This window comes from Pipra filicauda, unplaced genomic scaffold (genome assembly GCF_003945595.2).
Source record: "Pipra filicauda isolate LSUMZ 115617 unplaced genomic scaffold, ASM394559v2 scaffold1_size10287979_pilon, whole genome shotgun sequence".
In the NCBI taxonomy this organism is placed as follows: domain Eukaryota; kingdom Metazoa; phylum Chordata; class Aves; order Passeriformes; family Pipridae; genus Pipra; species Pipra filicauda.
The window spans coordinates 3,736,578-3,752,108 of record NW_024104310.1 but is presented as its reverse complement, the minus strand read 5'-3'; the positions used below and the strand labels follow the sequence as shown (position 1 = coordinate 3,752,108).

At 41.2% G+C, this 15,531-nt stretch overlaps 1 protein-coding gene across 1 annotated transcript; it reads left to right on the top strand.

The window, feature by feature from the left end:
* The first annotated feature begins 3,184 nt into the window (after positions 1 to 3,184).
* Positions 3,185 to 15,136, top strand: LOC113986028 (mitochondrial poly(A) polymerase). The gene is given in 10 exon segments (XM_039380729.1): positions 3,185 to 3,305; positions 5,548 to 5,720; positions 6,275 to 6,508; positions 6,835 to 7,059; positions 9,208 to 9,419; positions 10,910 to 11,136; positions 12,293 to 12,385; positions 12,481 to 12,554; positions 14,276 to 14,588; positions 14,591 to 15,136. Coding segments are annotated over 10 exon segments (1,719 nt in total). The 3' UTR covers positions 14,638 to 15,136.
* Positions 15,137 to 15,531: the final 395 nt, after the last annotated feature.

The window sequence follows — 15,531 nt, the reverse complement described above, 5'->3', positions numbered from 1 at the left end:
TGGAGTTTAGGACAACAATTTTAAGAATTTGTTACTGGCAGTAGGATTAAAACACTGCAGGACACGGTAGTGTGAATTTGGCAATTGCTAAAATTGGGCAGGACTACTTTTTATTTCTCATCCAAAAGGCAGTAACTGTTGCAGAACTGTGCTGCCCAGTAGCTCCTCTTCAGTCGGTTTTTAAAGAGACAAGTAGCACCTTTACGAAAACCAGCTGCCACAGCATTAGAAGCTGATGAGTTGAACTTGTCTCAAGGTGTCAAGAGACAAGATGCATTTTCTGTTTATTATCTGCAGTGTAATGACTATCTGCTTACTGAAGTCAGTGGCAAAACTTTCATTATAAAGTTTCAGGACAAACATTCACCTTAGGCTTCAGTGTTTACTAGTTCATACAAATCCTTTTCTGTTGATATGATCCAGACACACTGACTCCCTTGTTTAAAGGTTTTATGTTTGCTACCTCTCCTACGTTGTTCAAAATGGTCCAAAGTATGTCACAAATGACATTCTGAAATGTGCAGGGACTTGGACTCACTACAGGACTTCCTTTTCCTTAGCATCATAATTATGTATGTGGAACACTGCTAGCAGGGTTAACCTTTGCTCACACACAGTGCCTTCTCCAGACTATACAGATGATAAATACATTGGCAAGCCTCCACAAAAAAATATGTGCGTTGTTTGTTGTTCAACTCAGTGCATCTTCTAAAAAATGTCTGTGAGAAAAAGGTAAGAAAGCTGAAGATTATTAAAGAAAGACAAAAGAGAGGAAGAAAATTAAGGGAACTGAGGAAGAAGTTAAGCTATAGGAGAGGCCAGGCCAAGGAAAGGGCGGAATTGGCAGCGCCTTGAAAGTGGGAGGTTAAGGAGGCTGAGTAACACATCCTTAACGTGCAGCACCTCTCACGCTAGGGTACTTGAGGTATCCTCTTTCAGGAACTTGCTTGTGCTATTAGTTGCCCCAAACCTACAATTAATTTTAATGAAACCATTTTCTTTTTTTAGACCAACTTCAAAGAGGGAAAGAGGAGGAGTTTCTCTTTCCACATCAATGAATTTAGGCAGGACAAGTCATAGGATTCCAGAGGAAACTCGCCAGAGAGAGAGAGGGAGGAAACACAAGTTTCTGCTCCATGGTATGCATATGTAGGATATAAATTGAATGGCTGTATTTTAGGTCAATCTACTCTGTCTTAATGATCATCCTGGGATACAAACCCAAGATCATTAGAGCACAGCAATTATTTACAGACCTTGACTTACTAGGAAGCTACCAAGAGTATATAGAGCTCTGCAGTAAAGACCTACTAACACACAAAGTAGCCACACGGTCCCTAACATACACTTACAGATGCGCCCACATGTTTTATATAAATGCCTGTTTTTAAATACTAAAGAAAATGACTTTTTCTTCAGTCCATACTGGGGGAACCATGCTGCAGGCCAATAACTACTTGCTGGGCACCCTGCAGCTCTCTGCCCCAACCACTGCATTTTTGATCCCACAGAACATGTCCTGGCATGGGACTAGACAAACAGAATCACAGAATCAATTAAGTTGGAAAAGACCTCTGAGATCATCAAGACCAACCTATGACTGAACACTGAGTGCCACGTCCAGTCTTTCCTTAAACACCTCCAGGGACAGTGACTCCATTCCCTCTCTGGGTAGCCTGTTCCAATGTCTAATCACCCTTTCTGTGAATAAATTCCTCCTCATGTCCAATCTAAACTTCCTCTGGCTCTTAAGACTATATCCTGTCATCCTGTTGCTAGTTGCCTGGGAGAAAAGGCTGACCTCCACCTGGCTCCAACCTCCTTTCAGGTGGTTGTAGAGTGTGATAAGGTCAACCCTGAGCCTCCTCTTTAGGCTAAATACCCCCAGCTCCCTCAGCCACTCCTCAATGGGTTTGGGCTCTATACCCTTCCCCAGCTTTGTTGCCCTTCTCTAGACTCACTCCAACATCTCAATGTCCTTCCTGAACTGAGGGACCCAGAACTGGACACAGTACTTGAGGTGTGGCCTCACCAGTGCCAAGTACTGATGCAGAATCACTTCCTGCTGGCCACACTATTCCTGGTACAGACCAAATGGTTTACATCCCCTTTTCAAGTAGCCAGTCTGCCAAAACCTATATTAGGTCTCCATCACCTTGGCCATGCGACCCTTTGGGTTCACCTCCATGCCCACTCTCACTCTCCTGCCCTTAGCTGGTGGGGCTCATGCAAAGGGTCAAAGCCGGCCCTGGCCTAGGCTGTGGGTGCTTCCTCACACAGGGCAGGCAGCTGCCTACAGCCCACACTTCAGGCCTGGCTTGGGAAGCTCACAGAGTATCTTGAATTGGAAGGAACCCACAAGGATCATGGAAGTCCATCTCCTGGCCCTGCACAGGACAGCCCCAAGAATCACACCATGAGCCTGAGAGCATTGTCCAAACACTTCTTCAACTCTGTCAGGCTTGGTGCTGTGACCCCTTTCCCGGGGAGCCTGTTCCAGTGCCAAACCACCCTCTGGGTGGAGAACATTTTCCTAATATCCAGCCTTAATTCTCTCCTGACACAGGTTCATGCCACTCCCTCAGGTTCTGTCAGCGGTCACCACACAGTGTCTGCCCCTCTTCACCACTCACGAGGAAGTTGTAACTGCAGTGAGGTCTCCCCTCAGTCTCTTCAGCTGAACAGACCAAGTGCCCTCAGCCGCTCCTCATACGGCTTCATCTCCAGGCCCTTCACCGTCCTTGTTACCCTCCTTAGGACGTTCTCTAATAGCTTAATGTCTTTTTTATACTGTGGTGCCCAAAACTGCACACAACACTCACACTGGTGAGGCTGCACCAGTGCAGAGCAAGGCGGGACAATCCCCCACCTGGACCGCCTGTCGATGCCCCCCAGGACACGGCTGGCCCTTCTGGCTGCCAGGTCACACTGGCGACAGCTCAGTTTGTTCCCTGTGCGTGCAGCAGGCAGCTGTCCGCACCCTGGGGCTGGCTGCGTAGGTCTGCTCCCTGCCGCCAGAGCTCTGCACGCCTCGGGCAGCAGCAGCACCAGCCACAGCAAGATCCCTTCCCCCCACACACACGCCGGCGCCGCGGGGCCGCTCCGCGCCCGACGGAACCGGGCTGAGCCTCGGCGGCCGCCGTGGAAAGCGGCGCCTGCGCAGAGCGGCGCGGCCGTGCGGGCCATGGCGCTGTGGCTGCTGCGGCGACGCCTGCGCCTCCCCGGGCCCGGCGGCCGCGGGCACGCCCGGCTCGGCCCCTCCGGCGCCGCCGCCGCCCAGCCCGCTGCCGAGGAGCCGGCCGAAGGTACGGAGGGGCTGCCGCGGGCCTCGGGGCCGTGCGGGGTCGGGCAGCATGGCGGGCGCTGCCGGGGCGCGTGGGGACGGGAGCGGCCGCATGTCCCGCATGTCCCGCTCGGCCCCGAGAGAGGCGCCGGGGCAGTGCCGGTGTCCCGGGCAGGAGGAGCTCTCAGGGCCCGGGCAGACCGGCCGAGCTGTGCCTTCCCGGGTGCAGCCCGAGGGGCAGAGTCCGCTGTCAGTGCCCGGGGCTCGGTTTATTTACCTCAGCTAGGGGTAAATCAGGTGACAGAGGTTGTCCTGGGAGACCCCCTCTGAAAGGCATAGGAAAGGCGTGACTGATGTGGTGTCTTTGGTGCAAGCCAAGAGCTGGTGTGGAGTGTCCATCGCTGGTGTGTTGTAGCAGTTCATGTGGGTGTGAGCCTGAGGCCTGTGCTCGTATTCACGTTTTACAGCTTGAAAACGTGAGCTAGCAAGCGTTTCTTGAGGAGAGGAGACGATGAGGCAGTATTATCACAGCTTCTCAAAGCCAACAAGTCTTTTGCTGTTTATATCCTTGTACTTGCAGATGTGCAGCAAAGTGGATTAAGAAACAACTCCGGATTACAGTTAATCATTCTTGTTTTGCTGCATAACTTTGATCATTAGTCTCATTTGGTTTGCTGCATGACTGTGTAAATGCTTGTATTAGCATCAGCATGCAGAGAGCAGCATATGGAGGATGGGGCTGTTTCTTTTAGCAGCAGAGCTGGTGTATGCATCTTTAAAACGATTGTGAAACTCAAGCACTAACTGGAAATGTTTTGTGGAACAGGGGAAGAAAGCAAAGTGGACTGCCTGTCATGCATTTGAAATACTTACAACCACCATTTGGATGTGAATGTGTGAATTTGTGCCATGCTCAGACTGCGCAAAAAGAGGCAGAAAATGTCAGAGCACATTTGCTGTAGTAACTGAGTGTATACAGGCAGTAAATCAGGCAAGAATCACAACCATTCTGACCTAATGCAGAGAGCTGTGAGAGTGAGAAGATCTGGTTTTACCTTCTGATCATGCAACTCATCCAATGGACTTGTGCTTTCTGCACCTTGGTTACTTCACCCTTCTCTGCTCCTATGGAAACGAGGCTATGTGTCATCTTCATAAAGTGTTTCATTGGTCTTCTGATGAAAAATGGTATAAAAAACTAAGCCATTGAAACAACTACTTTGGTGACTATTTACTAGCCTCCATGAGAGCTCAATAGACTTACAAAATAAAAGATTTTTAAAAAATAAATAAAAGTAATACTAACAAGTATCATTTCATGATAGTTAAGATTTTCATGAAGCAGCTATATCACATGGGTTCCTCAATATCAAAAACATAGAATAAGGAGCTCTCTGTTGAATCTTCCTGTGGCAGATAGTGCTGGGAAATGCTCCCCAGCTTCCCGATCCGAATGTCAGTATTAATAGGTAGCAGCTTCACAGACTCTGCTGATGTGATGTGGTCAATGGATTAGTTTGAGAGTTATGCAGGGAAGTGATTATAATTTTGGATTTGGGACATGGCCCCCTTGCCTGTATGCAATGAGGAAAAAAGTTTCCATGTTTCTGGATGTTCAGTATGTCTTGATTCCATGTGGATTCTGTAGGCTGTCAGCAACAGTACAGGTTGCCAGTAGTGTGGTGAGATACAACTGATCTGTGGGTTTATTGTAGTGGAGCAGATGAAAGTGTATTATTAAATGAAATTTTTGAGTAGGAGTTTACTGTAAAGGAAGGCGCCGAGTTGTAAAAATATCAAGTGTTGAAATGTTCTGAAGGTAAAAGTGCTGGTTTTGTGGTAGCAGAGAGAGGTTATGTTTTTAGTGCAGCTTGCCAAAGGTCTGCCTCATAGTCTAGCTGACAGTTCCAGGCTCTTATGTGTGTGCTAAGTTTTTTGGTGGTGAACAGCAAATTAAAGAACAAAGACTCCTTGTATCATCAAGCTTCCCGTGGCATCAAGGGAAGTCAGTATTGCTTTCTTCCTACATTTCCTACTCCTTATTATTACAAATCTATGCATTTGTTACACAAATTATTTGTTACACACTTATATTTCAGTCTTTTATTATTTCTTCATGGTTTTCTCTTTTGCACCATCTTGGAGAACCAGGACAAACATTTATTCAGTTGTTCAATGCAGAGGAAGAGATTAAGTGTACTAAAAATCAGTTTTACATCTTTCTGTTTATGTAGAAGAACCTTGATGCTCATTTCTTCTTACAGATGCTGAAGTCAATACTAGAAAGAAGACATTCACTGAGGTCCAAACAGAACGACTGGATCAAGCTGAACGGACTGTTTTAATTAAATGCCCATCAAAACTTAATGAAAGAAAGTTATTGCAGTATTTATCCAGTCATGGAAACGTTAGAAGTCACTTCTTCTTTGAAAATCGTGTAAGTAATTAACAATGTGAACTAAAATCTAGGCTCAGATAAAAAGAAATACCGGCATTTGGTTATGTTCTCGTACATGCAAGTTATGCAAATTATATATAATTAGTATATTAAATCAGTTTTTATCTGTGCTAGTGTTTACAAGTTGCTCAGCAGCAGATTTTTATTCAGAAGTCATCTAAGCAACACCTCTGAGGGGTAGCCAGCAACCCGTTTTGCAGTAAATCTTTGAAACTTTGATGTTGCACTGTTCTTTGTTCAAACAATAGAGATAACTATTTTTTATGTGTTTTGAGCATTTCAGTTGTGAAGATAAGTAGATTTCAGAAAATTTATGTTTAGTGTTTACTGCCAACAATGGCACATCATAAATATTTTTAACCTCTTGTAGAAGTGTCTAAAACATGTTGAGATACAGAACCTTGTATTCAGTTTCAGGGCTGGCATATTAAACTGTCTCAGTATTCCCAGGAACATCTGAATAATATCAGTACAATGAGTTCAAGGCTTGTATGCATTTATCTAACCCTGTATTTGCATTCTTAATGTTTTAGGGCATCAATGCTTTAGTAGAGTTTTCAGAAAAGAGCAGTATAGCCTCGTTGCAGGATGCTGTTGGAATCCCAAATGCTGCAGAGCATCATGTTGTCCCATTTAAATCAAGACTTTTTACTTTCACGCTGAAAAACCCAGTGAGTCAACCTGCTGAAGAGACACCACTTCACCTCTCTCCTCAGTGTCACATTCCAGTGACAGGCCTTATTCAAAAGCTTTGTCTTGCAGACAATGTAAGTAGAGGTTTCTAGATCTCTCAATTAAAAATGAACCACCTTCATTTCAGATTTTCAAGTGGTCATGTAAAACTTAAAAAGCAATTTATTTCTAGTAAAAAAAAAGTAACCCGTATTAGAATTTTATCTGTTTCTCCTACATTGAAACAAATCAATTACATTAGTCTTTTTAATTGTGAACATAATTTTTCCATATGAAAGAAACCTGTTCGAAAGTTTAAAAAATAATCTTCTAATTGCAGTGATATTAAGTGGATGAAAATATATGTTAATAGATAGAAAACAGGTTATTGTATGTTTACAGTTTTTATTTTCTGAACTAGATAAGCAGTCAGATGTACATTCTACTGAATGAGTATCAGCTTACAGAAGAAAATATCAGGCTCCGATTTCTGGCCTGTTCTTTGGTTCGGGATTTTGCACGGGCATATTTTCCAGACAGCACAGTAAAGCCGTTTGGCTCTTCAGTCAACACCTTTGGCAAACTGGGATGCGATGTGGACATGTTTCTGGACTTCCATGATACACAAAAGAGTCCTACAAAAATGGTAAGATTATGCTGTGCATCTTCAGTTTATTGGATTTCTTCAACAGAGCAGCTCATTCACACGCAGGAATCAGTTTATTTATATTCAGGTTTTACGTGAGTTCATACTATAGATTGTGAACAAGTTAATTTGAATGTTTGGACTTGAAGACTTTCAAAAGCTGGATGTGACATGAAAGAGATCTTTCTTGCAATAGGAAGAAAATGATTTGGTGTTTATATAAACTTTGTACTGTTAGGGTGAATTTCACTATGAAAAAAACCCCTCATCCTCCAAAATTGATTCAGCAGAGTCAGACCTTCTCATTCTACTATTGCATTTTCTTCTCTGGAGCTGCTGGGTCTCATATCCATGCTCTGTTAAAGCTTGGCTTTGATTTTTAAGGTCCTCCATGTTCTAAAGCACAGTAAGTTTGTGCATGTGTGAGCATGTGCATTTTGAGAGGGTTGTCAGGTTCTTTTCCTTAGCTGAAAGAGCTGACTTTATGCTCCAGGAAAGTTACTGGATTATGTACTGAGGTGCATATATATGTGTGTGTGTATATATATATATATGTACACACGCACAATAAGAGTGTGTGGAGGTGTGAAGGCTTAGAACCTGGGATAGTGCTGGTGAGTAGTTACAGGTGACACAAATGTTCATATTTTTGTTGTCTGTCCTGAGAAAATTACCATGTTAACAGCATCTGATTTTCACTGTGGAGGAATTTGAGGATAAGCTGGAATATGTGAACTGTAGATGTTTTGGGGCCCAGGACCAAACAGGAACTGAGTCAGATCAATAATCAGATACTTTCAGTTGTCAGACTTTCTGTAAGATACTTACTAATTACTTGAATGCCTCATTGATAATACAACAGTAAGCATCAAGACAAGCAGGGATTACTAAGCAAGCGCAGAGGCTTGAAGTTGAAATACAGTCACTTGAATTTGTTGACCAAAGTACGGAATTTGCACCACTGCCTCAGGAAGCTGAGGGTTACAAGACCAGCAGTAAGCAAAGTGATTGGCCAAGTTACTATCTTTTTCTTTCTGTTACCTACCTCAATGCTGAATAGTTACAGGCTCCTTTCACTTTGAGCCAGTCCTACTGCAGCATGCAGCTACACAGCCAGAGGGGATTAGGGACCTCTGTCCTCACATGTTCCAGCACACGTGCTGACTGGAGAGCTTTTGGCAGGAGGAGAGCAGGAATGGTCACCTTGGTGATTGCCAGAGCCACTCAGAAATTCAGCACCTAAAGTGAGTTTGTTGGAAAGGCTGCAAGGTCCATAACTTCTGAATTGTTTCACCCAACTGTGAGTGCACATTTTCTCTGCACCAATCTGGTGACAAGAAAAATAACCTCTGTGTCTCAGCTGATGAGTTAGGTCACTGTAATGCTGTTTGCATAGTATGCATTCACCCATGACATGTCCCAAGGGGAAGGATAAGTCAGTGTCAAGTATTGGATTAGCAAACAAAATTATCCGAGGCTTAAAAACTACAAATATGGCAAATCAAACTACAAAGACCTACAGGACAATTAATTTCTGATGTTGTTAGAATATATCTTCACAATATTTTTGTCAGGAAAACTATATGATGAGAAGTGATTATTTCAAGTCTTACAGAAGCTTATTCTTAATTTTGAAGGATTAAGTAATTTGCATGCTAAATTTTTTTACATTTTTAATGAAAAAGACGTTTTCGTTTGCATTGCTGGTTGATTCACTTGTTCTCTGAGGATTTGAAATGGAATCACTGGTGGCTTAAAATTAACTGTAGTTTGGTTATGTTCTACCCCTCTTTAATTGTATGCTCCTCTTTTGCAGTTGGAGCGTATATGCTCTCTTGGGAATTCCAAAATTACTTGTTTTAGCTACTAGTGATACATAGTAGTATTATACCTTCATTTGAACAAGTAACTTTACAGTAAGTTCATCACTATTAGCCTGGACGAATTTAATCACTGAAAAAGAATATAAAAGAGAGAGCAATATGGTTTTACCTATTTTAAGTTCTGTGGATTTTGCTTTGAATAATTCTTGTCTTTCAATCTCTAGTTGTACAAGCTCCTTTGTAAATTGTTGTAGTCTTTCAGAAGTATTTTTAAATGTCTCTTTTGTTCTTGAGTTAACAGATTGCTTTTAAAATTCTGTGTTAGAAAAAAGGTCCCTTTGAAATGGAGTTTCAGATGAAAAGATTACCATCTGAAAGATTGGCGACTCAGAGGATTCTTTCTGTGATTGGTGATTGCCTTGATAATTTTGGTCCTGGATGTGTGAGTGTACAGAAGATACTCAACGCTCGCTGCCCTCTGGTGAAATTTTCCCATCAACCGACAGGATTCCAGTGTGATCTGTCAGTGAGCAACAGGTGAGACCTGATTTCAAAAAGTTTAGAAAGAATTCCAAAGTACCTAAAATGTTCTGAAAACCTGTAACGACAACTGTTTGAGTCTGCTCCTTTCTGTGTTCTTAACAAATGTGAATGTTGGCTCTGAAAGTAAAAAGGGTATTTTTTAACTCCTAGAGCTCAGGTTTTGCTGTGGTTAAGTTATCTTTCTCTAGCATAGGAAATAGGCCCTTTCCTTCTTCCTAAGGGCCTGCATTCACCTGTTTTCTGGGAAGATCCCTGGAAAGGGAGTCTGTGGTCTTCCTGCGGTGCCGCCAGGGGGCGCGGGCTGCCTGGAAATGCCCCTCACGGCTCCGCTCCCTCCGCGCCCGTTCGGTGACAGCAAAGCGCGGAAACTGTCCTGAATTACCCAAAGTTCTGTTTCAGAATGTGCAGAGGTTATTAAGGCAAGATTGAACAAATGTCTTGCAATAAAATTACTTTTCTATATGCAGCCACGGTGAAAGTTGGGATGCAGTTCTGTGCAAGCATCCTTGTAATTCACTGCTGGATGGTTTGGCTGGTTGGGACTGCGCCTCTTGTCTTCTCGTCGCTTGGAGTAATAACAAACCTCTGTGGACACCATAAGGCACCTCACGGTTGAAATTTCAGAAGTCCAGGTGTTACAAAATTTTGACCTAGCAAACATCTCCAAAAGGCCATGCTGAATTTTTAGAAGAATTCAGCACAAGTTTTGGGGTAAAATCTGCAACTATAGTTCAACGAGCACTTCAGGCTAAAACTGAACCAAAATAAGTTTTACTCTAACACTGTGCTTCCATTTTTTTTCTACTTTTTCTTGCCCTCCCATTTGTACACTACAAGAATGTCTGTATAACAATGTGATGAAGCAGATCAAAACCTGACCCATCTGAAAACCTTTATCCTTCCAGATTACTGTTTGGTCCTGCAGAAGAAAACAAGTAATCATTTGAAAATTACAAAATTGAATTGGTTTGCAGATTCATTGTGTCTCTGCACTTAGTGTATTTTTCAGTGCAGCATTTTATTACTCTTTAGATGACAGTTGTAAAAGAAGTATTTTATTATATAGTAGGATAGAGATATTATCTAATATACCTTGAAGGCAGTTGTGGCTAAATTATGTTTTTTCACCTCGATTTTTCGTAGCTTGACTTCTGAGTACTTGATGGTGGTGTTTTGGTTTTTTTCTTCTACTGTGATGTGGAACAACGAAACGGGAAATAGTGCAAATGCAGTATTATTATTTACCCAAAACCATAGTTTTCTTACTGTGGAAAAGTACATGTATTTCATCCTGGACAATTTCAAGTATTCCAACCCAAACCGTTCTACAATTCTATAATTCTTTTTCTATTTTCTAAAATGCATAAATGTTACTTTTTTTTTTTTTAATGGATGCCTTCTTGTAATTAACAGTGAACATTGCATCTGATACATCACAATTCTCTGGTCATTTACATGTCTTTTATTTTTCATTTCTTCTTCAGCATTGCTATCAGAAGTTCAGAACTCTTGTATATCTATGGCTGTCTGGATTCCCGTGTACGAGCGCTGGTGTTCACTATACGGTGTTGGGCCCGTGTTCACGGACTTACAAATACTGCTCCTGGTACCTGGATTACCAACTTCTCTCTGACCATGATGGTCATGTTTTTTCTGCAAAAGAGATCACCACCTATCATTCCAACACTAGACCAACTTAAAGAACTGGCAGGTAAGGACAGCTCTTTCTCTGTTTATTGCACTTTATTGTTTATTTCATCTTTGTTTTCTCTAAAGTGATAAATAAACCCAACCCATCTCTTTATGCTCTCAAATACTAATGGATATTATGTGTGCCTTAAGTTTGAGGGAATACACAAGTTTTACTTGTATTTTTTGTGAAAATAATGCATTCTTAAATGCAAAATAAATCCATTTTCAGTACAATAGTAAATTCTATATAGAAGGGTTAGACTTTGTGCCTCAGATAATTAAAAGTAATTTCTTTGTTCAGTGCTCCTGTGCTGAATTTTTTGTTTATTTTGTATTTTATTTTTAGAAGACTTGTAGGGTCTCAAATGTCTCTGAAGTTAAGGATTTTGTGCAGATTGTTATGATGTGTATTGTTTTATAGATAACAAATGTTTAAAAGAAAGGCTGTATCTCCTCCTCACAATTTGTAATGTCCTTGAGATTGTTCAGGCCATCTGCAAATAATTCTTGTATCTTCGCAAACCAGCTGTTCTGGCTGTTTCATACACAGCTTTCAGGGTTGATTATCTTCAGAGAATCTTATGAAAGCACAGAGAATGACACCTCAGGTTCTTAATTCTTCATTCATGCCTTCTGCTTACTGACATGCTTCCTTGGAAGCTTTGAGTGCTTTCAGTGGAGAAAAAGGTCTGTGTTCAGTTGCTTTGAAATAATTTTAAACATTTGCATCAGAATTCTGTAGAATTTTTTATACATAAAATACCTCTTCTGAGATTTTACAACAATATTCCTAATTCTCTGAAGTTTTTCAGAAGAAGGCAGTGGACGCTCTGGGTCTGATTTTTTTGCAACTCTCATGTAGGTATTAACCCAAGAGAGTTGTACTGTTTACTGTATAATACAGCCCTGTATGCAGATGTCATATACCTTATTCCTGTAGGCTTTTGAAAATGTGCCATTTGCTCGTGATTCTTTTCCTTTGCCTGTCTGTAGACTTTTTTCTTTTAAATCTTTTACCACTTTAAGTTGAATCTTTAACCTAAAAGTTCACTTGTGAACTAATTTTTGTAATATGGTAGCATTCATTGATTTCAGTCATGTCTGTTATCTGAATTTCATTAAATACAATGGCATTTTATTGTTTATTGTGTCAAAATATGCCCATTTTTTTTCAGGTGCAAAAGACAAGCATATAATTGGAGGATATGATTGCTCATTTGTTAGTGATTTAAGGAAGATTAAACCTACAAAAAATACAGAAACACTTGGTAGGTAAATCTCCATCATTTTTTTTTTTAATGAGCATATTGAAAATAAACTTTTCCTTAATGTTACTCATGGCCCTTGCTTTTCTTTCCCTTAGATGTATTGTTGGGTGAGTTTTTTGAATATTTTGGAAACTTTGATTTCAGAAGGAATTCCATAAATCTTCGAAAGGTAAACGAATTTTAATTGCTCATCATTATCAATTGAATCTCACCATCTGCCACTTGATAAACTACATATATTAAGCAACAATTTCTGTCATTTTTCATTGTATATAAAAAGTACATTTATCCAGAAACTGAGTTCTTTCTTTGAAGGAAGAGTGTTTTCCTCTCAGAGCCTAATAACTTACATACCATTAAGAACATCTACAGTGTCATTACCTGGATATGTTGGAAAGCACAAAATTATGTTAAGCCTGTATGATTTTACTTGAAAACCCTGTAATGAAAGTGGCAATTTGAAAAAGTCAAAGCTATTTTGCTTCTGTGAGAGGAAAACTTTTAAAATGTCATGATGTATGTCACAGCAAAAGTCTGTGACAAACCCTGTACGCCAACAGGCTTTGCACTTAAAACTGGGAGTCCAGACCCAGTGAGAGTCTGCATTAAAACTTACAGCTGAGTTCTGAGTTTGCTTTTGTCACTTGTGTTTTCCACTGCAGTTTGTATCAGCCTACGGTAACTGTATGTACAACTCAGTAAGCAGGGCATACATGATTATTCTGTGCTATTCACTTCAGTTTGCTTTATATGTTTAAGTCATTCTGTTTATTGATCCATATGTGTGTGCATGCAAGTATAATAGAAATATATGAAAATATAACTACCCTAACTTGCATCTGTTCCTGCTGGGCTGCTGACAGGGTAGGGGTTCCAATGCCATGTTGCTGTGTGGACACCCATTTGTGTCCTGTTTCCTGTGCCTGTTTGTGGGTCACTGGCACAAGAGCTCTTTTTGCAGTTGCAGATTGATCCTAGAAGCTGATTCATTAAGGTGGAGAACTTCTGTTTGCCACTAAGCCTTAAAAGACAAGCAAAACCATGAGTTTGGAGCCTGAACTAGTTAAGGGAAATATCTGTGCTGCTGATTTTTTTCTGTTTAACTAGTCTGTCCTCTTGGTCCTGGGACAACATGTACATAGACACTTCCTGGACCAGGAGTAGTTGGTGGGTTCCTTCTAGAGCTTGTGATAGAAGGCTTGAAGAGGTTCTGGAATACCAAACAGGTCAGCTAAGTAGCACTGATAAGCACTGAAATGGAAGTGCATTTAAATAGCAAACCTACACAGTTGTCAACTACATGTGTTGTACAATACCAACTGACCAAAAGTAAACCATGACCTCAATAGCTCTGTGCTTAGAAGACAGACCGAACTGGGAGGGATTTCAGCCAAGGCAGTAATCTTGTTTAGTTACAGTAGCTCTGTGAGCTCTCTGAGTACTGTCGGATGAATGGTTTGAACAGTTCAAGTGCCTGCAATAGTTTATCAAACTGGGCTGCACAGGTTCATATGACACACTCATGCTGCCCATACACAGAGATAGGAGAAGGGGGTTGCAATGGGTGAAGTCTGAGGTTTGTTGAAAAGCAAATGGGAGAATGGCCAAAAAGACAGGTTAAGCTGTAGTTGCGTGTTCTTTGCCTTGAAGGAAATCTAAGCTGAATGTGGCAAGGAAAACCACCACTAAGAGGATTCAGAGAACAGGAATCATTCAACAGTCAGGTTGACAGGAAAATTAACTTGATTAATAACGACTGGGTATTTTGCAAAAAGTTCTCTAGTAAGTCAAAACACTTTTAATGCTCATGTAATAAGTCAAGTGATTTGTTATTTGCTCAGCCTATAGTACATATATGCAACTTCTGCTTTTTCTTTACACTGTCTGCAGGGAAAGGAAGTAAATAAACCTGAGTCATCTCCTCTTTATATCTGGAATCCCTTTGAACAAGACCTTAATATCAGCAAGAATGTTAATCAGCCACAGCTGGAGAAATTCATAGCTATGGCCAGAGAAAGTGCCTGGATTTTACAGAAGGAAGATAAAACTCAGAGAATAATCAGTAAAGAACCTTGGGGACTGGCAGCACTGCTGATACCGTTTGGAAAAAGTAATTCCAGCAAGATGAAGAATAGGATGAAAGGAATAGGAAGTGAAACAATCAGAAGCCTCTTGGACTCTTTAAAGTTAAATAATGCAAATAGCCAACAAAAAGCAGTGGGAAAATGACTTTCAGCACAGAAACACAGTAGCTAATATTCTGTTTTAGGAACTGTATGTGACATGCAGTCCGAAGAACATAACTTTTAATATTTCTGTTATGGGGAATGGAGAGTCAAATGATCTCTGTTTTTCATTGTGATTCTTTTTGTACAGGTCTCCTTTCTGTACATTTTTCTCCTCCTTGCTCTTCACTTTTCCATCTGCTTTATGAATGAGGAATATTCAAATGGAAATTTTACTGGTACATTTTGGAAATAACCTTCAGACTGACAGGAGCAGCATGGGAAAGAGCCTTTGGGAATTCTGTTGACTAACATACAAATGATATGCTAAGTAACAGCTCAAGAAACAGCCACCTTTCAGTGAAACCACAGTTTGAAAGAAGATGAATGTGTTGGAACTATTGCTTCCAATCCAGTCATGTACTGAAAGCCAGTAAAACCGAAGTGCATGCATCTATTTTTGCTGTTGTTTTCCATTCATGTAGATAGTGCCAAGACAAAATAAAGATAATGGAATTAGATAGTAGGGTTTGCAGTTTCCTAAAGCATTGCTCTCCAAGGGTAGTGCAACTGTCTTGTGTTGGAAAAGTGGGTTTGCTCTTGTATTTACCACCTGATTTCAAATTTATTTAGTCAGCTCTCCTTTGTTTTCTGTACCCATAGGACTGGTCCCCGCCCACATTTGTGTAATGTTTCTCATTTTGCCTTCAGCCTCATTTTAAACCTGTATTTCAGGTTCAGGCAGGGGCTCTTGTATGCTCTTCTTGCTTCATCACTCCATTCAAAGTTGCTGCCTACTAAGTGACACCAAAACCTTCCTGCAGAGGGATCTGTCCCATGCAGAGATCCACAGAAAATCATGTATCATGCTGGAGTCCTGTTCCCAGTCTTGCCTTGGTTTTCACATACTCAGCAGAGTGG